General features: G+C 37.8%; 1 protein-coding gene across 1 annotated transcript in view; it reads left to right on the top strand.

Moving 5' to 3' along the window:
- LOC106133713 (cytoplasmic polyadenylation element-binding protein 2) overlaps positions 1 to 23,637 on the top strand; it is a 65,824-nt gene extending 42,187 nt beyond the window's left edge. Inside the window, exons 3-10 of the mRNA XM_013333527.2 lie at positions 7,256 to 7,378; positions 8,127 to 8,255; positions 11,230 to 11,342; positions 12,446 to 12,656; positions 13,515 to 13,600; positions 14,242 to 14,343; positions 14,967 to 15,071; positions 15,940 to 23,637. Of these exons, the coding sequence (XP_013188981.1) occupies positions 7,256 to 7,378; positions 8,127 to 8,255; positions 11,230 to 11,342; positions 12,446 to 12,656; positions 13,515 to 13,600; positions 14,242 to 14,343; positions 14,967 to 15,071; positions 15,940 to 16,056 (986 nt within the window). The 3' untranslated portion in view covers positions 16,057 to 23,637. The remainder of the gene's footprint in view (positions 1 to 7,255; positions 7,379 to 8,126; positions 8,256 to 11,229; positions 11,343 to 12,445; positions 12,657 to 13,514; positions 13,601 to 14,241; positions 14,344 to 14,966; positions 15,072 to 15,939) is intronic.
- Positions 23,638 to 25,530: the final 1,893 nt, after the last annotated feature.

Below are 25,530 nucleotides of genomic sequence, written 5' to 3' on the forward strand. Positions count from 1 at the left end.
CAGTTTCAAATAGTGGCAGGATGCTAGCCCATCGCCGTAAAGAAGAATCCCAAGATAAATAAGCTTATCCCTTAGTCGCCTTTAACGTCATCCATGGGAAATAGATAAAGTAGTACTATTCTTTTTTCTATTGGTACCGGGTAACCACACGGCACGGTTGATATCAGACTAATTTCCACAGCAAAGGTTGCCGTCGAAGGTCGCTTCGGATAAAAACCTGACTGACTAACCCAACCCGTGACCATGGTCCAAAGGCGCACCCCGGGCTCGTCTCCAGAGAGGTGAGGATGTTACCGGGACTAATGCCAGGAGGAACAATTGACCCCTCTTTTATCCTGGGGGTTAAAAAGGATCACTTCAACCTTCATAATGAACGTTGCGAGTTGCACCTGTAAGGACGGAGGTATTTTGGAAAGAAATGATAGGTTCTTCAGGCTGCTGGAATAATATCACTATATTTTAGGATAAACATGTTTATATAAGTTTGACGAGTACATAGGTATATATATACACACAGATTGATACAACTAGTTAAGAGTATATTTTACACATTACACACCACAGTATTGGCGTCAGATCGTACATTGCGCCATATGACATTGGCAACCGCCAATGTATGCTAAAATAGTATACTTATTGTTGTTCGTAAAGGTTCATCTTGTTATCCTATGTTACCTAGTTAGGTACGTAACACAATTGATTTTAAACTTTCGCGTTGAATTATACTTTTTATCAATTAAAATATCTATATATATAAATATGATTTTTAGAGGTAAGTACTACTTATATGTGACAATAAATTTGACCTAAGTTTTAATCATTTTTATATCGCTCCGCGAGCGCGCAAATATTTCTAGGTCTATAGCTTCACTGTTATGGAAAAAGGTAGGAAAAGCTTTTTTTATAGATAGCCATTTACAATTCCATTAGTTATACTACAAATTAATAATTTAAAAATAAAAAAGCAAGAATTTCATCAAAAGATAAATAAAAAAAAATTGTCGTTATCTATTTTTAAAACCAGCCGATATTGTGAATAAAATTTAAAAAAAAAAATTGTTTCCTTCCAAGAGTACCCACCATTTCTAGGGCCGGTAAATATTTATCAAAACGGTTTCAACCCAAAATATTTATTTTTGTATTTAATCTATGCCAGGCTGAATTTAAAAACAAAATTATTTTTGCATTTGGAATGCGTTCGTCAATTTTTTTCATTCGCGTAATCAATCGTGGCGGAGGAAGCTCGTATATTTTTGCAAGACATTTTCGTAGTGAAAAAGATCGTTTTGTGATAATTAAAGTTATTTTGTTATATTATGTCGGTGCATACGATTCCTCTGGTTACGCCCTTTCTCCGAGGTCCGAGGTTCCCGTATCGAAAGAGTAAGTTTTTTTGTTATTTTTCTCATACTTTTTTATGCCACGTTTATTAAAGTTAAATATATTTAAAAATATGCATTAATTAGAAAATAATAATAAAATATTATTTTGGTGATATATTTGTAAACAAAAGTGAAGTACAGATAGGTACAAGTAATAAAAATGTCACATATTTTTGACAAGATAATATTGACACAAATTTTTAAACATGTAGGTACTAATTTCAACAAATATAAGATATGTATTTTTATTACTAGTGTACCTGTGAAATAAAAATTATTAGCCTAGCCGTTTCATACTAAGATTTCTTCAGATTTGTCCGTCACGGTATAACATTCTAATATTTTAGCAGGTAAGTTTGTGAATGAATTAATAATTTTTATACACACACTGTACAAGAACTACTTTAAACTACTAAATTAAATATTAATATAAATATTAATTTAGCGTAGAAATTTTTTCTTATAATTTTTTCTTTGACCTACATCAAAGGTTTTTCTACAGGCCGTTGCGTATTGTTATTTTAAAGGAACTTGTTATACCAATAATCCCGACTTTAACCAAGACTCAAGTTCAACATATGAAGAAATGTTCTCTTATTTTATAAATTTTTCTATGTAACATATTGATAAAGTTTCGTAAAGTTTCAACGGAGAATGAGGCAAACCAGTTTCTTTCGTTTTTCTATAAAAAAAGCTGAACATTTGTGGTTGAGACGTGTATGGCATGGTAAAGGCCATCCCGCGTTATCTGAAAGGAATACTCTAATTACTTAGTAAGTTAGTCTATTCTAGTCATTATTAACTTTGAGTTTTTGTCCAAGTATTTTACGACTCGGTGCTAGAAACCTAATTTTTTCGTAAACAAACTTTTTGTTGGAGTGACAGGCTACTAGGCCTCGATAAACGTGACCCGGAGGAAATATCCACTGGAGACGACACGCTGTCGGTACAGCGCTATTCGTTTACACAGACTGTGATGAAAGGTTGAAGATTTACATATGTCTTTCCTTCATTTGTCTAATTTTTAAATGAATAATGAGTAATTTTTTTTGATTTATAATAAAGATTATATTGTGCTGTTGTCACAAATAAACTTGAAAACTACTCAACCGATTTTGATTATATTTGTCACATGCACCGATGAAACCTTTAGGTTCTTCTCTTCTAGAAATAGCCGCGGGGTACCTTTGGTTCTTCTAGAAATTCACAAGGGGGCTTCCCCGCGCATAAGCTAATTTATTTTATTTATTTGTTTAAAACTTTCATCAATTTAATTTCACAAACACTCCGTCCCAGTCTAACATTTGTATCAGAAGTGGGATCCAATGTTTGCAATATTTATTTTGCATTGACACTTGTGCTCTCTATTGGTGTTATATACTCTGTGCAGGACACGCATGGCCGCACAGATCGGAAGGTTCGTCAACCTCGTTTTTGTCCAAATTTGAGTCAAGTTGACGCCGCAAAAAAGGTGGCCTAAATGGTCTTAAAAAATAGGTTTTTTTTTTCTAATTATCTTATGATATACTTAGATTTTCGACTGAGGCTCCGTTCCCGCGGGAATGGGATAATTGGCCTATGATTGACCTCATAAAGTTAACTTTATTTGTAATTTTTAAGTTATTAAGTAGGTACATGAAAAAAATACAAATATTTTCACTTGATATTTTTGTTTAGAAAAATTACCTAATATATATACTTCCCTGTCGTACCGTGCCGTGTGGTTCCCGGCACAAATATAAAAAATAATAGAACCACTCCCTATCTTCCCATGAATGTCGTAAAAGGCGACAGCCTGTCACTATTTGAATCTAAATCCTATCATAAAGCTATACAGCTGACCGAGGCCTATTAGTCTTTTCAAGACTGCTGGCTCTATCTACCCCGCAAGGGATATAGACGTGACTATATGTGTGTTCTATCATTAAGCTATCTAGTTAAAAACAGGACCTACTATTTAAACCAAGTGACCTTCGAATTATGTGACTATGACTGTCTACCCCGTAAAAAAAATGACGTGTGTATGGTTGTGGTCCCACAGTCGCGTCGTAAATTTAGTTGAGGATACGGAAGCGATGTACCTCCGGTAATTTTTACGGGCAACGAAATATTGATTGGTGACCCCCTGTGACCCCTGTGACCTCTGTGACCCTGGGGTCACCAAGTTGAACGCCCGTGGTGGCTTGCAGCTCGGGAGTGTAAGGGTCGGGACACACTGGGTTTTGTCTATTAGTTTTCATAGAAATAGAAATAGTGCCGTGTGGTTCCCGGCACTATTACAAAAAAGAATAGGACCACTCCATCTCTTTCCCATGGATGTCGTAAAAGGCGACTAAGGGATAGGCTTATAAACTTAGGATTCCTCTTTTAGGCGATGGGCTAGCAACCTGTCACTATTTGAATCTCGGTTCTATCATTAAGCCAAATAGCTGAACGTGGCCATTCAGTCTTTTCAAGACTGTTGGCTCTGTCTACCCCGCAAGGGATATAGACGTGACCATATGTATGTATGTTTTCATAGAAGCGACAGTGTGAATATTACTTAAAATTATTAATAACTAGAGGCCGCCCGCGACTTTGTCCGCATGGAAACCCTATCAATCCCGCGGGAACTCTGGGATGAAAAGTAGCCTATGTTTTAGTCTGGGTCTTCAGCTACCCACATGCCAAATTTCATCGTGATCGGTTGAGTAGTTTTTGCGTGAAAGAGTAACAAACATCCATACTCACAAACTTTCGCATTTATAATATTAGTATGATTAAAAAAGTTGTGCAATATTTTCTGAGATAAAAAGTTAAGTCTATATATATTATTGTCCCTTGCGGGGTAGACAGAGCAAACAATATTTTCATGAATTTATACCCCGCCATTTTCAGTAAACAAATAATAATTGTATTAATTGAATTAATTCATTATTAATATAGTTTCAAAAATAAGCTTTTAAAACTCTATGTGCCACCAGCCTTACGAAGCGTTTGGTAGTTGCGACAAAAATGCGGTAATATAGACGGTGATTACGCTATCCGTCTGTCAGTGGCCGTATGCCCTAAACCCTTGCAATTTTCAGATAGAAAATACGACGCAAATGTTCTGGAAAAATCTTTGGAATTCTGTCTTAAGCCGTTTTGTCTGATTCTCTGCAGTAAAGTCTAGTTAAACCGATCTTGATGAAATCGTGGTCGTTATGTAGTGAAAGGTTGGGGTTAAGAATCTATACTGTTAAGACGAGCTTGTATAAAATGTTTGATAAATGTAGATTTGCCGTGTGGTTCCCGGCACTAAAAGAAAAAGAATAGAAATCACTCCAACTCTTTCCCATGGATGTCGTAAAGGCGACTAAGGAATAGGCTTATAAACTTGGGATTATTTTAGAATAAAATGTACAATCCAATCGGGATTTCAATGTAATTTGTTGTATACAAAGATAAATTGAACCAGAGCAAACTTGAAAAAATCTTCAAAAGACAAATTACTAACCTCAAAAAGAAAGATAATACCGCCCAAGATTAAGGGCTGCCGGTGTCCGCCAAATTATCGTAGAAAAAAGTTATTGACATCCCATTTAAATTCCCGTAGGCAGAAACTTGTTTTCTCATGTCTAACCCTGGCTGCCGGCCAAAATGTTGACAATTTTATACTAAAATGTCATTGACTCGCTCTCCCCAAATCCATCATGGCTGGCCTTGGTCGAGGCCAGCAAATTTTTTATCTGTCTGGATTTATTGGCCCACTGTCACTGAAAGAATGCTGTTTTGCTGCAAATTCTTGTCATATATGTGTGTCAGAATGGCGGGTGTACCTCACGGATTTTAATATCTGTTTTGGATTAAAAACGTACCTGATGTGTACCTCAGTGTACCTATCCTAAAAATCTGTGTACCTTCTTCTATGTAAAGATTTTTAATAAAATAGGTACACCCGCGGTCCTGACGTCAGGACCGCGGGTGTACTTCTAGTTAGCATATGTAAGTAAGTTAACTGTATATGTAGATTTGGTACCTCTTGTGTACCTGCAGAAACAAATATTAAATAAATAAAAAATATTAAGGGTGCTGAGAAAATGTAAAAAAACATTTTTTTTCATGTTAAAATTTTATTTTTCTTTTTTTTGTAACTGGCCAGTTATGACACATTCTGAACAAAACAGAAAAGAAGTTGCACAATACAAATTATAATTAACATATATCAACAACAAAATGTTAATGTATAAATGATCTAGTTCTAGTTCATTACTACAGTATATACTTTTATGTAGGTATCCTTCCGAGGCAAGCGATGGGAGTGTTATGACGATCTTCGTAATAATGTAAGAAAAAGCTAAATGTATGATTTCAGAATGTGACCTTTATAGATTGAAATATTTTTTTGTAATATACATAAATATATATTTTGTGATTTAGGAATGTTACAATTCTGTACATAAATGTATAATCACATACAGACAGATACTAGAGTGATCCTATAAGAGTTCCTTTTTTTTTATTTTTATTTTTTTTCATTTTCGCAGCACCCTTAATATTTTTTATTTATTTAAAATTTGTTTCTGCAGGTACACAAGAGGTACCAAATCTACATATACAGTTAACTTACTTACATATGCTAACTAGAAGTACACCCGCGGTCCTGACGTCAGGACCGCGGGTGTACCTATTTTATTAAAAATCTTTACATAGAAGAAGGTACACAGATTTTTAGGATAGGTACACTGAGGTACACATCAGGTACGTTTTTAATCCAAAACAGATATTAAAATCCGTGAGGTACACCCGCCATTCTGACACACATTGTCATATTTGTTGATGACACAATTTGAGTATCCACAACACAAAACGCCTGTGCGTGATAAATTTCTTTCAAACATTTTCCAATCTGCGTAAACAAAATTTGTTCATGATCACTAGAAAAATTTAGCTTTTGTTTGAATTGTAGTGGGTTGATTTGTTAGCGAGGCTTTTCCAAAAACAGAATGTAATGTACTATACCAGCAGCTATAGTTCTACCAAACTCTCTAAAAGCGCTCTCTTTCTTGACTCCCTACAAAATCTCTTATCCCTGTGACTGTAGAGACAACGTCTCACCCCTTGTCTTAATACTAATTACCCAAAATTTTGCTCAGAACTGGATCTAAAGGTGCCAAATGATCACGCGATTGTTTCTTTTGGATTACTGTTTGAACTTCACGTTATTATTGAAATAATAAGCAATGTGTGGACTCAAACATCTTATTGACAAGAGCATCAAACATAGTCCCGTCGAGTTGTCTAAAACTACGATTTGTTCCAATGGTGTGACGTCGTGCCGCTTCGGTCAAACCCCTGGGGGGTCTTTGCTTTTGGACTACTACAGCGCTCACCGAGTTTAGTAGCTGAGGATTGCTCTGGCAGCTACTTGCTGGATCTCTTGTCTGTAGTTTAACCCACGCCCTCTTTAAATTTGTTAAAATAGTCCCAATAAAGGTTGATGTAGTTATTCAATGGATCTTTAAATTATCTCTCTTACATGCGACTTTTTACCTTAATGACACAATTGTCATGAATTTTCTTTTGGGCTTATTCACCGAAATAAGCTATAGTGCCGTGTGGTTCCCGGCACCATTACAAAAAAGAAACGGACCACTCCATCTCTTTCCCAGTGGATGTCGTAAAAGGCGACTAAGGGATAGGCTTGGGATTCCTCTTTTAGGCGATGGGCTAGCAACCTGTCACTATTTGAATCTCAATTCTATCATTAAGCCAAATAGCTGAACGTGGCCATTAGGTCTTTTCAAGGCTGTTGGCTTTGTCTACCCCGCAAGGGATATAGACGTGACCATGTGTATGTATGTATGTAAGATAAGCTACAAGAAGCTTAATTATTCGTCTGTTTGTTGCAGGCAAGTCGCCGTTTTTCCCAGGCGTGGAGGAGGCGGCGGTGGCGGCGGGCGCCGCGGGCGCCGGCTCGCCCTCCGTGCCCTCGGACCAAGCGCAGGATGTCGTGTCCAGGCTCAGTGCGGCTGGTAAGTCTCCTATAGCTCCAGACTAAATTTAGCTCAGAAGATCCTAAAGGAAAGGTCGGAGTGGGAAGACCTAGGACGAACGTATCTTGATCAAATTAAGGACGTCCTGGTAAAGGTCAAAAGTACCCGAAACCGCCGAGCTTGCATGAAGAGTTATGAATGTGGATGAAGCGAAGGAAGTATGCAGAGATCGTGGCAAGTGGAAAGAGGTAGTCTCTGCCTACCCCTCCGGGAAAGAGGCGTGATTTTATGTATGTATGTATGTATGTAGATCATAAGAGGCGTACCAATATAAGGTGCGGCTGATGAGACGTGTGCATACGGATTAGCAGATACCTGGACATCTTCCCGTCATGACGAGGTGGCACAGCTATCCTCCGTACTTTGATAGTTGCAGTATAGTGATGGAATGCTGCAGACTAATGATGGAACTGCAGAGGCAAAGGTATAAGCGTCATTTCAAGGCGCAATGCTGGCAAGTGCTTTCAATAGTTGCAGTCAGTTGGGTGAGTGATGGGAGAAGCCATAAAGACGAAAGCGGAGGATGAATAATAAATAAATATTACGAATTACGAGATACTAACTCAACGATAAAATATAGTTTCGTTGAGTTAGTATCTCGTAATTCGTTATATTTATTTATTATTCATCCTCCTTCTTAGGATCTCAAATGTTTTTTTTTTAACCAGATCCTGATGTTTAACGCTTGACGTGGACCAGTTATCCAATTTTTATCCAATTTTTCCAGGTCTATCCATGTGCGTGAGCGCGCTCGGCTCGCCCGCTCGCTCGTCGCCCGTCTCCGCCGGCTCGGAGCACGGCGAGCGGTTCAGTAGGAAAGTGTTCGTTGGGGGCCTACCACCAGACATTGACGAGGGTGAGTTTGCAATGATTTTAGAGGAGAATACTGAAGAGTGGAGGGGGAAATCCCACAACCACCCATGGCTCTACCAACATACATACATACATATGGTCACGTCTATGTCCCTTGCAGACAGAGCCAACAGCTATTTGGCTTAATGATAGAATTGTGATTTAAATAGTGACAGGTTGCTAGCCCATCGCCTAAAAAGAATCCCGAGTTTGTAAGCCTATCCATTAGTCGCCTTTTACGACATCCATGGCAAAGAAATGGGGTGGTCCTGTTCTTTTTGTATTGGTGCCGAGAACCACACGGCTCTACCAACCTTCTGATAATATGAGTCGATGTGTGGGAGGAGTAGGCTGCTCTCGCGTTTAGGTTTAAAGAATTTATTCTCAAAAAAGTCAACAAAATCCACTTACATGAGAACAAAAGAGATAAAAGTTCTTAAAACTTAACAGCAGTCCCGTATTTAATTAAGGGTAATATCCAGGGTATATTATACATTATTTTTTGGTTGAACGATAACAAGCACAAAGAATAAAGCAAAGAACAAACAAATACTAAAAACTAATTCTCATAGAGTGAGCAGTTTTTAATAATTTTTACTTACCCTAACAGCGCCATTTGTCTTGACTCCCTAAAAAATAGTTTTGCCATGCTACAAGGGCAGGTTCAAAAGCACAGCGATGAAGGGAAATTCTATGTACCTACTTACTTGTAGTTATGTGGGGAACAATCGTCTGGCCTAAATTACTATAAAAATAATAGAAATTTTTTCTTTTATGAAACATCAAACATTTGTTGGTAATTTTTTTTTATACAACTGTGTGTAGTCGGTCTGAGTTGTGGTTAAAGAACTTTATTTCTCAAAGAAATTTACATTTCACTTACAGAGAAAACATTTAAAATAAATATGTACATTTGTTGGTGTGAGAATTCAAATACATATTACATATTTTTAATAAAAATAAAAATAAGTCGGTAGTTGCATATATAGCCGCTCGCTGCTAACTTACTAAACACAAGTTTATGTTGAACTAACAATATTTTGGTAAACACTAATGACCCCTTTTTGAAGCCAACTAGTTTTTCTATTATTGAAAAGCCCTTATCAAGGATATAGTATTGCGTCGCCTAGCAACATACGTGTACACATTATTACCTCTTGCTGCTTGAAGGTTGATCATTAACGTTAAGGGACAATTATACGAGTAATTGTCATGTCCTTCGTACCTTCTGCATTGAAATTGACGGCCTCTGTGTTCGAATCCTGGCACCAAAAGAAACAAACTAAATAAGAGCTTTTAAAGAGAATTGGACCACTCCCATCTTTTTGCCATGGATGCCGTAAAAGGTGACTAAGAGATGGGCTTATAAACTTGAAATTCTTCTTTTAGGCGATGGGCTAGCAACATGTCTCTATTTGGTTCTCAACTCTATATCATATTATATCATTTACGACATCCATGGAAACGAGATGGAGTGGTCCTTTTCTTTTTATTATTGGTGCCGGGAACCACACGGTTTACACATATCTCTCATTCATTCAGCCTATAGCTACAAGCATTTTCTGCCAGTCAACCTTTAGATTCAATCCTATCTTATCATTGGATTCCATTAGATCTAACTTAAATAGGTCAAGCACTGTTAAAATATATAAATATAACCAATGTTGCCAGCCTATTGTGTGAAAGACGAACACAATACACCGCCGGCCTGGTTCTATACAATGAGCGGTCGCGATAGCCCGGATTTTCACGGCGTTTTGACAAGGAAAAACGCTATGATTCTGATATCTGATTTCAATTGGTAGGCATTGTCTGGGACTGCCTGAATTTTGAACTCGTATTTAATCACGTCTCTATAATTTACGGGGTGGAAAGTCTTAAAGAGACTACGGTTGATCTGTGATGGACATGCTGGATGTCTTAATGATGGAATTTTAATTGAGATAGTGACAGATTGCTTTATTAGTCTAAGCGTAGAAGAATCCCCGAGTTTGGAAGCCTTTTTATCGATTTACTTTTACTAACGCGTGAAGAAAATATTTACATTTTTTGGTACAAAACCAGCATGTCTGTGGTACTTTTAACAAGTGTAAGGGGTCCGATTTAAGGAAGCACATCTAACCTCTAAGTTGTATTGTATTTTGTCATACTCCTTAACCCTGTTTTAGTCCTTGGTGGTAATAAAAATCTATTTATATGTCTGCATAGCCAACAAATGCATCGTAACGTTCTCTTCTCTGTTCACGTCACTGTGTATGTCAAACAAACCCAAAGGTTGACTGGAAGAGATTGCATTAGCGATAAGTCTCCGCCTTTGTACCATCTCTATCTGTATTGTGCTGTTTTGTATTTTTGACTCTTATGGTGCAATAAAGAGTTTTATCTATCTATGTCTTTTTCGCTTAGAGAGTCGGTGGTCGATTTGGTAAGGTGCCCGGTTAAATGCGTGTGCCGCAAAAAGGCACAGGTTCTAATCCCACCCCGGCCATGTACTTAAGACTATTTTTCGAAGTCATGTACATTAGTTGAAAAGTAATCGATGTTCTTACGGTGAAGGAAAACATTGTGAGGAAACCTGTACAATTGAGTCATGATAGATAGATAGATAGACTCTTTATTGCAACATAAGAAAAAGAAAAACAGGAAAAAAAAACAGGTAGTCAATGAGGTACAAAGGCGGACTTATCGCTAAAGCAATCTCTTCCAGTCAACCTTAGGGTGGGAGGAAATTAAAAATAATCATGATCGATCCAATACGGGTTAGGTTCCCTTGCAAAGTTGCGAAGGTCAGACGGGAATCGCCTCGTGTAAAAACCTGACTCACCCAATCCAGGATCCATGGTCAAAGGCATACCCCGGGCTCATCTCCAGAGCGCTGAGAATGCAACCGGGACTAAAGCCAGGAGAAAGAAGATATATGTCTTCTTTCACATATACTACTGCTTTATGAGACGCTGATGATAGATCTTTTGTTGCAGATGAGATAACATCTTCGTTCCGGCGGTTCGGTCCGCTGGTGGTGGACTGGCCCCACAAAGCGGAGAGCAAGAGCTACTTCCCGCCTAAGGGTTACGCGTTTCTACTGTTCCAGGCATGTTTTTGGACACATACATACATTCATAACTCACTCCTCTTTCCCGCAAGGCACAGACCACATCTTTCCACTTGCCACGATCCCTGCATACTTTCTCGATTCAGACATAATTATCTTCATGCAAGCTCGACGGTTTCGGGTACTATTGACTCAGGTCAATAGAAGGTCAAACGTTCTAGTAAAAGGTCAGCCTTTTACTAGAACGTCTCCGAATTAACGTAGAATGTTTTTGTACTTCTTTCTTAATGACTCTTGTTTATCAATGGTTAGTCTTCAATGCATTATACAGTTTCTAAAGCTTTGTGATGCCCATGTCATGATATCTATACTGATATGAAGAGACAGTGGACTTAATTTTCAGTTTAATTGACAAGTTTGATAACTGGCGAATGTCTTTTTGGAAATCTTTCACATTAATTTTGTTTTTTCCAAGTACCTATCGTAATGCCAACATTCAGCTAAATTACGAATGGGTTCTCTGCTACCGCTTTTGTCTTTAGCAGCATGCTTTCTTGATGCCCTAAAATAACTTTTATACACTTTGGTATCTTTGGGTAAGAATAACTGAGAAAAAAATATGACGGTGGAGTCAAAATAAAGTTTGATCCATTGCTTTGAGGTAGTAGTTTTAAAAAAATCACACAGATGGCGCCATTAATAGAAGAGATAAAGAACCATCCAATATACGGTTCCATTCCCCTACCCTTTTATCGATGGGGGAGCTGACTATCACGTTAGGTATTCCTGACGAAGCCGTGTCTAATTTTGTCCTAAGTAGATTCTTAATTAGTACATACATACATATGGTCACGTCTATATCCCTTGCGGAGCAGACAGAGCCACCAGTCTCGAAAAGACTGAATGGCCACGTTCAGCTATTTGGCTTAATGATAGAATTGAGATTCAAATAGTGACAGGTTGCCAGCCCATCGCCTAAAAAAGAATCCCAAGTTTGTAAGCCTACCCCTTGGTCGCCTTTTACGACATCCATGGGAAGGAAATGGACTGGTCCTATTCTTTTTTTGTATAGGTGCCGGGAACTACACGGCACTGCCGGGAAACACACGGCACTCGTTAATTTGTCCAAGTCATTGTTCCAGGACGAGAGCTCAGTGGCCGCGCTGATGGAGGCCTGCATCACGGACGAGGACAAGCTGTACCTGTGCGTGTCGTCGCCCACCATCCGCGACAAGCCCGTCCAGATCCGGCCGTGGCGGCTCGCCGACGCCGACTTTGTGCTGGACGCCAGCATGCCCCTGGACCCGAGGAAGACTGTGTTTGTGGGCGGGGTGCCGCGTCCGCTCAAAGCTGGTGAGTGGATCAACGCTTTTTAATAGTAATTTGCCCGAAGAAACCGAAGAACTGGACAATAAAGAAGTAGTCGCTGATGCCGACTTTAACCTGGACCCGAGGAAGACTGTGTTTGTGGGCGGGGTGCCGCGTCCGCTCAAAGCTGGTGAGTGGATCAACGCTTTTAAATAGTAAATTGCCCGAAGTAACCGAAGAACTGGACAATAAAGAAGTAGTCGCTGATGCCGACTTTACCCTGGATCCTAGGAAGACTGTGTTTGTGGGCGGGGTGCCGCGTCCGCTCAAAGCTGGTGAGTTGATCAACGCTTTTTTTTTAAGAAATTTGACCAAAGTAACCGAAGAACTGGACAATAAAGAAGTGGTTTCTAAAGAATCTCCACCATTCGCTGATGCAGACTTTACCCTGGATCCTAGGAAGACTGTTTGTGGGTGGAGTGCCGCGTCCGCTCAAAGCTGGTGAGTTGATGAACGCTTTTTTATAAGAAATTTGACCAAAGTAACCGAAGAACTGGACAATAAAGAAGTAGCTTCAAAAGGTTCCTCACAGTTCGTGACAAGCCCGTGCAGATCCGGCCGTGGCGGCTCGCTGATGCCGACTTTGTGCTGGACGCCAGCATGCCCCTGGACCCGAGACTAGACTTTAAAACTTGGGATTATTTTTTTAGGCGATGGGCTAGCGACCTGTCACTATTTGAATCTCAATTCTATCTTAAAGGCAAATAGCTGAGGGTGGCCCTATCAGTCTTTTCAAGACTGTTGGCTCTGTCTACTCCGCAAGGGATATAGACGTGATAATCACTTCTACATAGACGTGACCATATGTATAAGAAATATTGATCTTAATCCTGTTTGTTGCAGTGGAGCTGGCGATGATAATGGACCGGCTGTACGGCGGCGTGTGCTACGCCGGCATAGACACTGACCCCGAGCTCAAATACCCCAAGGTAAGGCTTTTGGCACCTTTATTTATATTCGACCTCCCTCCGTGATGTAATCTGTGTTCCCAGTTGCACCCTCGATGTGATCTGTGTTCCCAGTTGCGCCCTCCATGTGATCTGTGTTCCCAGTTGCACCCTCAATGTGATCTGTGTTCCCAGTTGCACCCTGTCACAAATAATATCCATATTCCATGTTTTCGTTAGTAATATCAAGCAATGATTTCTTGAGTCTGTTTGTATATTGATTTATTGTATTGTTGTAGGATACATAAAAACATATTGTGACGTCTATATCCCTCGCGGGATAGACATAAGCAACTACCTATCTTGAAAAGACTGATAAGCCATGTTCAGCTGTTAAGCTTAATTATAGAATTGAAATCCAAATTAATAGTAACAAGTTACTAGCCCATCGCCTTAATGGAGAATCCCAAGTTTGAAAACCTATCCCTTAGTCGCCTTTTACGTAATCCATGGGAAACAGACGCGAGTGGTTCTATTCTATTCCTTTTTCAATTCGTGCCGGGCACCACACTGCACTTGTGATACCTTTGTTTTTTAATTGTTTTTATATTTATTTATTGTTTGTTGTTTTTTTATTTATTAATATTTAATTGTTTTTTTATTATTTATTTATTTATTTGCAGGGCGCGGGCCGAGTGGCGTTCTCCAACCAGCAGTCGTACATCGCGGCGATTTCTGCGCGATTCGTGCAGTTGCAACACGGCGACATTGACAAGCGTGTTGAGGTTTGTTTTTTTTTTATACCTCTTTATACGTTACGGGGAAGACTGGGCCAATGGTCAGATAGAGTTACGCCATTTTGGAATAATTACATACATACATATAATCAAGTCTATATCCCTTGCGGAATAGACAGAGCTAACAGTCTTGTAAAAACTAGAAAACTGATAGTGGCCTATCAGTCTTTACACGACTGTTGGCTATTTGGCTTTAAGATAGAATTGAGATTCAAAGAGTGACGGGTTGCTAGCCCATCAGGCGATGGGCTAGCAACAAAGAAGAATTCTAAGTTTATAAGCCTACCCCCTTATTCGCCTTTTACAACATCCATTGTAACGAGATGGAGTGGACCTATTCTTTTTTTATATATGTGCCGGGAACCACACAGCACTGCAAACTGCACGCACACTTTGGAAAAATTGTAGAGAGAAACAAAGATATGGAGGTAACACAAGTGACAGTTAAATGGCAGTAATGCCAACCATAAAAAATACAAAGTGGTGCCAGTATATAATAAAGTTTACAACCATTAAATGTTTATCGATTGAATTCATGGCAAATCGAAATAAGTTTTCTGCCTAATATATTTATGACGGCGATTATATACTAACGATATATATTGTTTTAGGTGAAGCCGTACGTGCTGGACGATCAGATGTGTGACGAGTGCGCGGGCGCACGCTGCGGCTCAAAGTTCGCGCCGTTCTTCTGCGCCAACGTCACTTGTCTGCAGGTAACTATTAACAATACGCCACTAGGTAACTGATTTTTACTTTCGCGTTGCGCAAACGCCTTTAATACCTGTATTATTTATAAAAAAAAGTCTCCTGCCCGTTTTACGTTTACTATATTTAGCATGCAGAAATGAGAACACGTTTCTATACATTGAGATTAGACAAAATCTAGTAATGGCATCCTTCAGCTATACGAATTAAGAATAAAATAGTGATAGGCTGCTAGCCCATCACCTAAAAGAAAGCTATCCCTTAGCCTTTCTCTTGATCCACGTCCTCTTCATCTACGTGGGAACAGAACCTCACGACAGCCGGCACATACTACACTTTTAGTGTAGAGGTGTAGTATGTCATTACGACATTCATGGGAAAGGGATGGACTAAGAGAAACCACACGGTTCCTGGTTATTGATAAACTATAAATATAAAGATAAAAGTGCCGTGTGGTTCCAATAAAAAAAGAATAGTACCACTCGTTTTCATGGATGTCGTAAATGGCGACTAACAAAAAATGTAAAGGTTGGACGCCCTTACCACACAAAAAAAAATGGCCGATTCTCTGACTCACAAAATTTCATGAGTATCGGTCGAGCCGTTTCGGTGGAGTACGGGAACGAACAGTGCGACACGAGAATTTCATATATACCTAAGGTGTATTATGAACAATGTGTTATTCCACTAAGAATTCTATATACAAGATGTATTACAAGCAATGGGTCTTGGATGTTTATCTATATAAGTATTTATTATAAAATATAGTATCGTTGAGTTAGTATCTCGTAACACAAGTCTCGAACTTACTTCGAGGCTAACTCAATCTGTGTAATTTGTCCGGTATATATTTATTTATTTAATGTGTTATTCCAGTACTACTGCGAGCACTGCTGGGCCACGATCCACTCGCGGCCGGGGCGCGAGTTCCACAAGCCGCTCGTGAAGGAAGGCGCGGACCGCCCGCGCGCCGTGCCCTTCCGCTGGTGTTAGTGACGTCGCGGCGAGTGGTAGAGAATGGTGGAGAGTGGTAGAAAGTGGGCAACACTGAGTGTGGTGTATTTTTGTTGTGTGGAAAAACCGGGTGAAAGGTATAATTTGTTTTCTTAACGATTGTCTGCTCTCTCTTTTTTTTAAAGTTAACCGAATGATTTAATATAAGGTCATTGTCAACGTTTGTGAATAAATGTCTCTACGAGACTAATACCTTAGCAGTTCAATGAACCACTAAATGACACTAACCATACTTTGTTATAAATTGGTTTAACTTTTGTAAGCCTTTATTAGCAACATCTTGGTCGTTAAAAATTTTGTCGCTTTGATTTGAGATACACCACACGTCGTTAGCGACATAAAAATGTGTGGCAACTACATTATTCATCTCTCGCGACCTTTATAAAAACTAAAAACATAATGAGCCACAGAGGCACTAACCACTTTCTACCACTCTTTACCCGGAATCGTATTTTATATGGTAGCTTCCTATCCTACCCACACTGCTTGTACTTTAAAACATCAGAGTATCATCAAAATACGGTTCTTTGAGACCTTACCAAATACTTCAGGAACAGACAGACTTAAAATCTACTCTGGAAAGTTAGAAAGAAGCCCACGTATCAACTGACCGGGCTAGATTTTTCTTCTATTTGGTAGCAACTAGCTTGTTGCTGGCAACACTGTGTTTTTATTTTGCAAAAACACAATGTTGCTAATTAGTGACTACCGGATACGACATTTTCCGATTCGGATGCCAATTCTTTGGCTGTAGAGAAATAAACAATTTAATAAGCAACATTATCCAATGTTTAATATTAAGCAGAATATTATAGAGTTCAAGTACAAGGCGTTAGTTTGCTTTGTCGCTGCCTCGGCGATTGCTATGCTCTGTACTTTTAAAGGTATTGCCAGTGTATAAAAAAACTGCTAAGTTAGTAGTTTTTTCATTCGCCGGGGAGGCGATGGCGTAAACCATTATTCGATTTAAGCAAAAATATGTATTCCAAAACTTAGCTAGTTGTCCGTTTGGAAATAAGCTCCACCTTGAAACGAAGTGGTGCCCTTAGACCATCGACAGGTTTTGACTAGTCGCATGAATTCGTACGCTCACTTTCGTAAGATATTATTGTATAAGGCATAAAGTGTCTGATTTCTCGATATAAAAAGAAATATAATTGTACCTGTGTAGCTAGAATGAATTTCCTAAGGTTTTTCTCTCGATTTTCTTATTGGATACTGTTGCGGATGATTGTCGGTTCGTCCAATTCGGTTGCTATGCGATTCGTGTCGGTCTTATTTCAGTATTTGAAGCCTGATTATGTTCACTTGTTTTTGGTAGAAATGGGTTTTTGTTTTCTGACTTTGAATGTCTCATATTGAAAATGGACTTTTTGCTGAAGTTATCTATAGCGGCGCATCTTATTCATCGGAGTGCGAGGCCGTGATGTTAAGCTAAATTCAGTCTTGTTTCGATTCACACCGAACGCTCAATTTACCTTGATATCAATGACCCGATGACATCGGGTAAGAATTCGATTTACTTTCACGCTAACGGCCCACAAGTCTATTTGTCCATATCTTTGAATGGGATTTCATTCGTTCGTTTTTCGTTTCCTGGGAGGTGGTAGGAACTCGTTAGTACAAACTTGTTACCAATTTGGCTGTACGTCCGTTTTATCGCGGGCATTTCAGTCCTCAAAAGCGAGACGTTGAGATTAATTTATCTGAATGCTATTGTGTATTCTTCGGCTGAACGGATTTAGAACTGCAACTCTCGTCTCGTCTTCTGGGACCGTATGTAAGCCTATTGTACAGTCTCGCAAAAACCTTGGCGAATCGTTGCGCCACCAACCTCGAATATTGAAAACTACGACTTTTTGTCGGGATTGTACAATAGTGATTAGCGTAAAATGTTATTTATAAATGATATTTTTTCGATCCGCCGGGATAGTGCAATAGACGGTAGGATAGTGTTATAGAAATATTATTGTAACCAATTTCCTAGGTATATTATAATGATGCGGTTTTGCTTGCATTCTTATAGCACTCTTGTTTTTAATCATCTGGCACTTTCATATTAATTCTATTGGAAGAACGTGATGATTGGATAACATTAACTCTTGCTAGAGTTGAATTGAAAAGTGCTATACTAATGTTAGTTTCGTTGTTAAAACAAACTTTGATTTCGTATGTACTTAAACATTTGTTCATCGATCTTGCGACAACGGCTTGTTTTATTCTGAATAAGAATTTGAGAATAATTTTCGACTTATTGTTATTTAGAATGAGATTTGCCCGTTTAAAGATTATTAACAAATTAATCGGTAAAGGCACCGTATCCCGATCGACCACGGACGTTTTATAGACTGTAGTAAAAAGACTTGCGCGAATTTTTTGAGGGTTTTTTCATGATTTTGATGCGGTTTTTTCGTGTTGTGTATCTTTTTCAGAATTAAATGAGGCTTGATAGTGCCTTGGTATTGCGACTGCGTACGGCGTACCCCTCCCTAGTGTGAGAAAATGTTGAGAACATCATCTGAGCTCAACTATGCTGTTGATTATCTGAATTTTGAAGTCCTTTTTTACTCGGTTGATTCGACCCAACATGCAACCGTTGTCGCTGCTAAATAGAGACTGGGTTATACCGTCTCTAATAACAATATCGTTTTGACTCGCGACGCCGATTTTCGAACTACACACCTTCAAATGTTTGGGCACGCGTTCACCTTAAAAAAACAATTAAGGATGGAATTTAAAGGCGCGCTTTGCTCGCCCCAAGCTAACGTTTCTGTAGGCTTTAGCAAAATTAAGATTGTTCATTAACCATTCTCTTGGCACGAGCAAAATGAGCCCCGTTTCGATTTTTCTAAACGTTAAGTAGGTACAATTTCTATTATAACTAAATAGAGAGCATTTTAGTAAAAATATTTGCCATAATACGAAAGCTGCGATGACTTTTCCGTCGCCGCCAACAAATAATATGACACAATGTTCAACTAAATCAATTAAATGGTAGACAAGAATATTTGCAAGAATTATATTTTCCTAGTATTTAGAATATGTATGTATATGGCGACACGAAAAGTCACGTAGTTGTCTCGTTACAGAGTGGTCACATGCGGCGTGACGTAACGTTAACTCTAGTTATAGAAAAATATTTAGTAGATTCAGTAATAGCGAATAAACGATCTCAGGTCGTTTTCTCTTTATAAATTGATAACTAGAAATTTCCTAGACATTTTTGAACACGCCTTAAGTACGCCCCAGACTCTCACCTCACTCGCTTGGCACCTCGATTTTTACCGCTCAGACGGTCCCAGCGTAATTGTTTACTGCATTTTCAATTAAATTTCCACTTTGGTAGATGTATTTTTTTTAGTTGCAATACTTCATAAAATTTAATAAAAGAAGAATATTATTTATGCCTCTGAATAGATGTGTGATCATTTGCTTTTTTAATTTATTTTTAATCATTTTCGTGCATTTGATGTAAAGTTTTTTTTTTTTGATGAAATTGCTCAAATATATTTGGTGAAATTGTTTGGTGCCCCCTAATCCTCCTGTGAACTAGTGAAGAGGCGGGACGCGTGAGTGTGATGTGTGGTCGCCCTGTCCCATTTTGTATTTTTGTATTTTTATAAAAAACGACAATTGTGAATTCGGACGTGTTCTTTTTTTACTTTGCGCGCAACGTTAGTAGCTGTTGAACGCTTGGGTGACTTGATTTTTTTTAATGGTGTTGGTCTCCACGACCTAACGGATCTTCAAGTGGTGCACTGTCACTCGGGACCTTCAGATTATAACAACCATTGAATAAGATTTGAAGTTATTATAATAATTCTTTAACTTAAATGTCTTATATTAAACTGACGGTCCCACCTTTAAGGTCTGTACAACCCAGCGATTAAAAACTTAATTGGTGTTAGATTTTATAAACCGAGGTGTGTTTGGGATATGTGGTCTCTGCGTTTAGATTTCTCATAGCGCTAGAAGCTGTTTGTAGTGATGGCGGGTGTCGACGTCGGCTGTAATGTTGTTCATGGAGACTCATTGCGATGTCTTTCAATGAGCAGTATAAGCCGCTAGTTTGCAAGGATTGTGTGTAATCTAGTTGAATTGAAACACGGGAGAAGATTCATTGGCTTCGTTGTTTTGTAGCCCCCGACCAGGTATCAGATACGGCGGTTATCAGCCATAATTATGATGCTGCCTTTGGTGATTTGGTGGCGCTAGCGTCGACATGAGCATGTGTTTAGTGTTGCCAAACTTGACTTTACTTTCTACCGTGACCAGGTAGAGAGGTATTTCTTAATTTGAATTTGTGTACTCGTCGGGGGTGTATTAATTTTATAAAGTTTATTAATTATTGTCTTATTGATTGTTCGTCCCGCAGTGTTTTGACATGTTTTAGTTTTTAGACGAAGTTTGCGTTTGGAGTACCTATTAGGTTTTTTAAGTTCGGAAGTTTCTGCGGGCCGATATGTTTTCATTTGTTTGTTGAGCGATTATTACACAGTGTAACATTATTTGTAAACGTCTGAGTTTAAATGGCAATATTTTTAAAGTATTGCGTTGTCTGAGGACGTTTGAGAAAATGGCACTGTGTATTAAGCGCTATAGTTTGTAGGCTGTTTTTGCTTCCTCGTTTACGCCGCTTCGCGGGTCTGTTCTTGTTGTAATAAATTGTTGTCGCCAGCGCGCGGTCGAGTGTGTGTGATTAGATTGAATTCTTTTATTTTAGACGTAATCTCGTGGTTTCATATCACTTGCTGCGGCGCACCGCGGGGGGCATTGTCATTCTTTAATATTCTATGAAGTATTTAATAGCATGTGTACATTGTTTTGTCATAAAATTTGTACTTGATATTGTAGCTAACTTGACGACTTGTTGTTGTTGATGACAATCGATGTTCAACCCCTCGTTGTTTCAGAGTGACTTTTTTTCGCACTTTTTCACTTGCATGTAAATAGGTTCATACGTTGAACTTTTCTTAGTAAAAATTAAAAAAAAAATAAAAATCCGCATAAATAAGGTTTTTTACGATTTACGGCGGCGGACCGTGTTAGAGAAATTTTTGTCTTGGCGTTCGCTTACGGGCGCTCTGTAAATTGTGCTAGGGTCTCTAGTGAAATTACATAATTTTTAAAGAATAGCGAATGGTAGTGCAATTCATTAAATACATTACCTAGTTGTGTATGATAATATAATGAGAAAATAGTACCTAAATACATTAAAAAGTTGCTAGACAATATTGTTTTGAAGTTTTCCTGCACCGTCGTCGGTTTTCACGTTTCATTATTTAATGTTAATACTCGTGTTTTTGACTAATAGGTGCATTGAAATTATTTTTTTAATAGACTTTATAAGCCAACTCCACGGTAAATAAACATTGTTCTATTCTTTTTCTATCTGGGAGTCGGTTTGAATATCATTTAAATTGATTTGACATAAGATTTATATATTTTTATAGACAGTTATTTCAGTGACTTGTTAAATAGAATCCATTTCGTTAAAAATTATTTGCTACAATCATTTTTGTAACGCATTACATTCGGTTCGGTATTCTTTGGTACCGACAGGCGTGGATGTGCAATATTTTTTTAATGAATTCGTCGAAGCTATAAAACATTTGTTGTTCATCCACGTCTGGCTGCACCACACATTTGACTTTTTTAAACTAGTGACAGCTTTAGTGAGAGATATTTAAGATTAATTTAAGCCTTGTTTTTAGAATAAGCACACGGTATTAAACACTATAGTTTGTAAAACTTGTACCGAACCGAGTGGATTTTTTTTTACTGGGAAATTTCAATGTTTTTATGTATTCCAGGTATCTAATGTGTTTCTATGCTTTTGTATGTAGTCGGATTGTTCATGCAGTTGAGACTATTGTGGAGACATTAAAATGAATTTGAAATCTTTTTCCTGTGTTTCATCTTGTAGTTTGTGTGTGGGATTCGTGCAATCGGTTTTCTTTGTGGTTTGTCGCACACGGTCGAGAGACGCTAGGGGTGTCATGTAATTTGCTATGAACTAGCAGTATAATGGAAACCCAATTTTCCCACCATGAGAACTTACTAAGTGGATTACAGGCGTGGTTATTCACAAATAACACTCGAATGTCGCTTTTTACCAAACGAGAAATTAAGACATGTGACCAACTGATTACCTATGGTCTATCGATAAACTAATTCCTGCCTCTACGCAATAAAAAGTACATTACACACCTACTCTAAGCGCCGCAGTCTATTGATCGTGTGTGAAAACCAAATTCATGCTTTTGACACATCGTAATTTGTGTGCATCTCCAAATTTTGACCAAAGATTCGTCCAAAGACGACACCAAAAAGACAGGGCGATAGTGCCCAGTGATTTTTTTTATTTAATTTCTGGAGATAGCCCAGCCGCGGATATGATTTGATTCCAATTTTACTTAAAGTAAAGAATAATCATCAAGTGTTACAAGAAAATTTTCAGCAATAACAAATGTTGACATTTCTGCACAGACATGTAATTTTTTTTTTAATCTGTGCATTTGTGCGACTGATGAAAAGTCTATCGACAACATAAAATCATATCTGCACCTGTTTGCTTTTTAAAATCATATCTCATCTCTATCATCCGCTTCTTTTGATATATTTTTGAAATTATGCCTATTTATATTTTTTACCGTTTTTTATTACATTTTTTTTATTTAACTAGTTGTTCATTGTAGTTGTTTTATATTTTTTATTATTAGTGTTTAGTAGTTTAATAATTCAGTATTTTTCCAAGTTTTCTATAAGTAATTTTACACTGCAATAGATTAAGCTTTGCCAATAAATGAAGGCAAATTGCACATTGGCCATAAGAAATTAAATTTAAGGTTAATCTATTATATTTAACATTCGAATGAAAATAGTGAAAAAAATGTAAAAAAATCGTTTTGTCGGTAAAATAAAATTGCAATGTAGATTCAGAAATTTCTAAATCAGAGCTTTACTGGTAAGATTATTATGTTTATTTTACAGTTTTTTTCCCCTATAATAAATTGTGGTTAACACCCTAAAGTTTTTATATATTTATGTAAAAATTTGTAGACGTAACTACGTAGTTTGAATTTACCTGTTTTTCATTTATTTTTAATGAGAGTGAATTATATTTTTTTGTTGTTTGAAATAATAGTATTAATTATTATAATAGCGTTATGTGTTACCTGCAAGGGAATAATCGATAATCAACGTTGGCTTAGGTCGGTCACAAGCGTGCGATGCATCGACTTGACCACTTATAGCTGTAGTTAGGACCACTAGTCGCCCGTCTGTGGTCGTCCTTAGTCACAATTTGCCAACGTGATATTGGAAAGAAATTGCGATTTTTAGACATTTTCAATTATAAGTGATTACGCGAAGAAACCCGGTTTCGTCTCAAGACAAATATATTGATGATCATCCGCGGAGACTGGTCTTCTTTGTGTAAACACGCTAATCCCTGCAGGTCTGTAGGTATTGTTTAAAACTGAAATACTTGAATTTTTATATGAATTTTATTATTATAATATGGTATTTTACTAAATATTAGTCCAATATTAAATCTTTTACGCTTGTTTTATTTACCTATATCCCTTATAATTTACAACTGACTGGAATGCGATAATTTAGCCCCAATTGTCCCATCTTTGGACACCAGGATAGACGGGGAACGTTTAGATCTGACTGAACTCTGACGGAGATTGACCCGTCGGGTTCACTAAGGACCACCATACTACCGGCCATGCATCTGGTAGTCCTGATGGTGCATGTCTAAAACTAAACCACTGAGGGAATTGTGTTATGAAAACTATTCCATACAAATTTTATGAAGGAGTCTGAGGGTTGACGATTTTCTCAACTAGCGTTGCACAAATATCAGCTACGAACGTGACTTCAAGGCAACTTACATATAATCACGTCTTATGGGGTAGACAGAGCCAACAACTTGAAAATTCTGAAAGGCCACGTTCAGCTGTTTGACTTAATGTTAGAATTGAGATTCAAATTCAAGTTGCTAGAAAAATTCAGGTTGCTAGCCCATTGCCTAAAAGAATCCCAATTTTATAAGCCTATCACTGAGTCGCCTTCTACGACATCCATGGGAAAGATATAGAGAAGTGTTATTCTTTTTCTATTGGTGCTGGGAACCAGACGGCACGGATTTAAGGATTAGGTACAACATAACTGAGTAGCTTATCTATAACAGTTTTGGACGCCGCCGTGTAGGTATATAGGGTAGACTTATAAACGTGGGTAAGTACCTATGCTGCTTTACAATAACAGTTGTAGCGGGAGCGATGATTATGGCTAGACCGCCAACAAAGGGAAGATCTTCCGCCAGGCTAGGTGTGATGCCTGGGGAACCGCGGCTGCGACGATGTTGTCTCTGAAGTTGTATATATGCCGCAATCCGTGAAATCTTTGCTTGCGAGATTTAGAATCTTAGCTGTTATTGGCTGATAGCGTCGCGTGATTGGCTGTTGTCACTTGTGGCGTAGAGATGTCGCCACACAGTCAAGATTAAATAAGATCACTTTTGGTATACTTAACATAAATACATATAATCACGTCTAAATCCATTGCGGGGTAGACAGAGCCAACAGTCTCGAAAAGTATGAAAGTATGTACCGTCTTCAAAAAAAGAAGATATTTTTTTATTATTAATATTAAAACTAGAGATGTTTTTCTTTTTACTAAAGTTTTTATTGATATTCATAAAGAAATTGGGTAGGTAATGAGAAAATGAGATTTTTGATTTAATTTTTATTTCAAATTTATTGCTTGCTATTCACATTACAAATAAACAATTCAGTTGTTATAAGGCATTCCTCATGTTTGCAATAGTCCATGGACACATACTCATGTACAATAAGGCATATAATATATCTGTAACCAAAAATTTACCTCACTGATATAGGATCTGAGCACAAGCGATTTTCAACCGAGCTGAATTTACGTTAAGTACCAAACTGATAAAAATATAGTATGTACCTTCATCAATTTTGATTAGTAATGACATATTATTCTGCTCAGAAAACCTTTAATTTATCATTTAAGTATTTTATTACAATTGTAATAGTTTTTGCCATAAAAAAAAACAATTATTTATTGACTAAATTAATATTCGCTATAAAACTTGTATAAGGTACTTGGCCCCAGCTGTCATTCAGAGTAAACCACAACCTTCAATAATTGTAACTATACAGTAGAAAAAAAATATAAAGGTATTGTTTCTTACGATATATTAAGGAAACAAGGTGGACGAAAAAAAAGGGTATACAAACTATTAAATAAATCTGAAAGAAACTGAGGCCTTTTATTGTTAACAATAACTAAAGAAACTAAAATAAATAAGAATCTCAAAAATCTTACAAACTAAAAATAAAACTATGTAGCTATACATATAAACAAAATATGTAGGTAGCTGTATATTCCGTTTCAATCATTCCGTTAAACAGA

Source organism: Amyelois transitella, chromosome 28 (assembly GCF_032362555.1).
Source record: "Amyelois transitella isolate CPQ chromosome 28, ilAmyTran1.1, whole genome shotgun sequence".
Classification (NCBI taxonomy): domain Eukaryota; kingdom Metazoa; phylum Arthropoda; class Insecta; order Lepidoptera; family Pyralidae; genus Amyelois; species Amyelois transitella.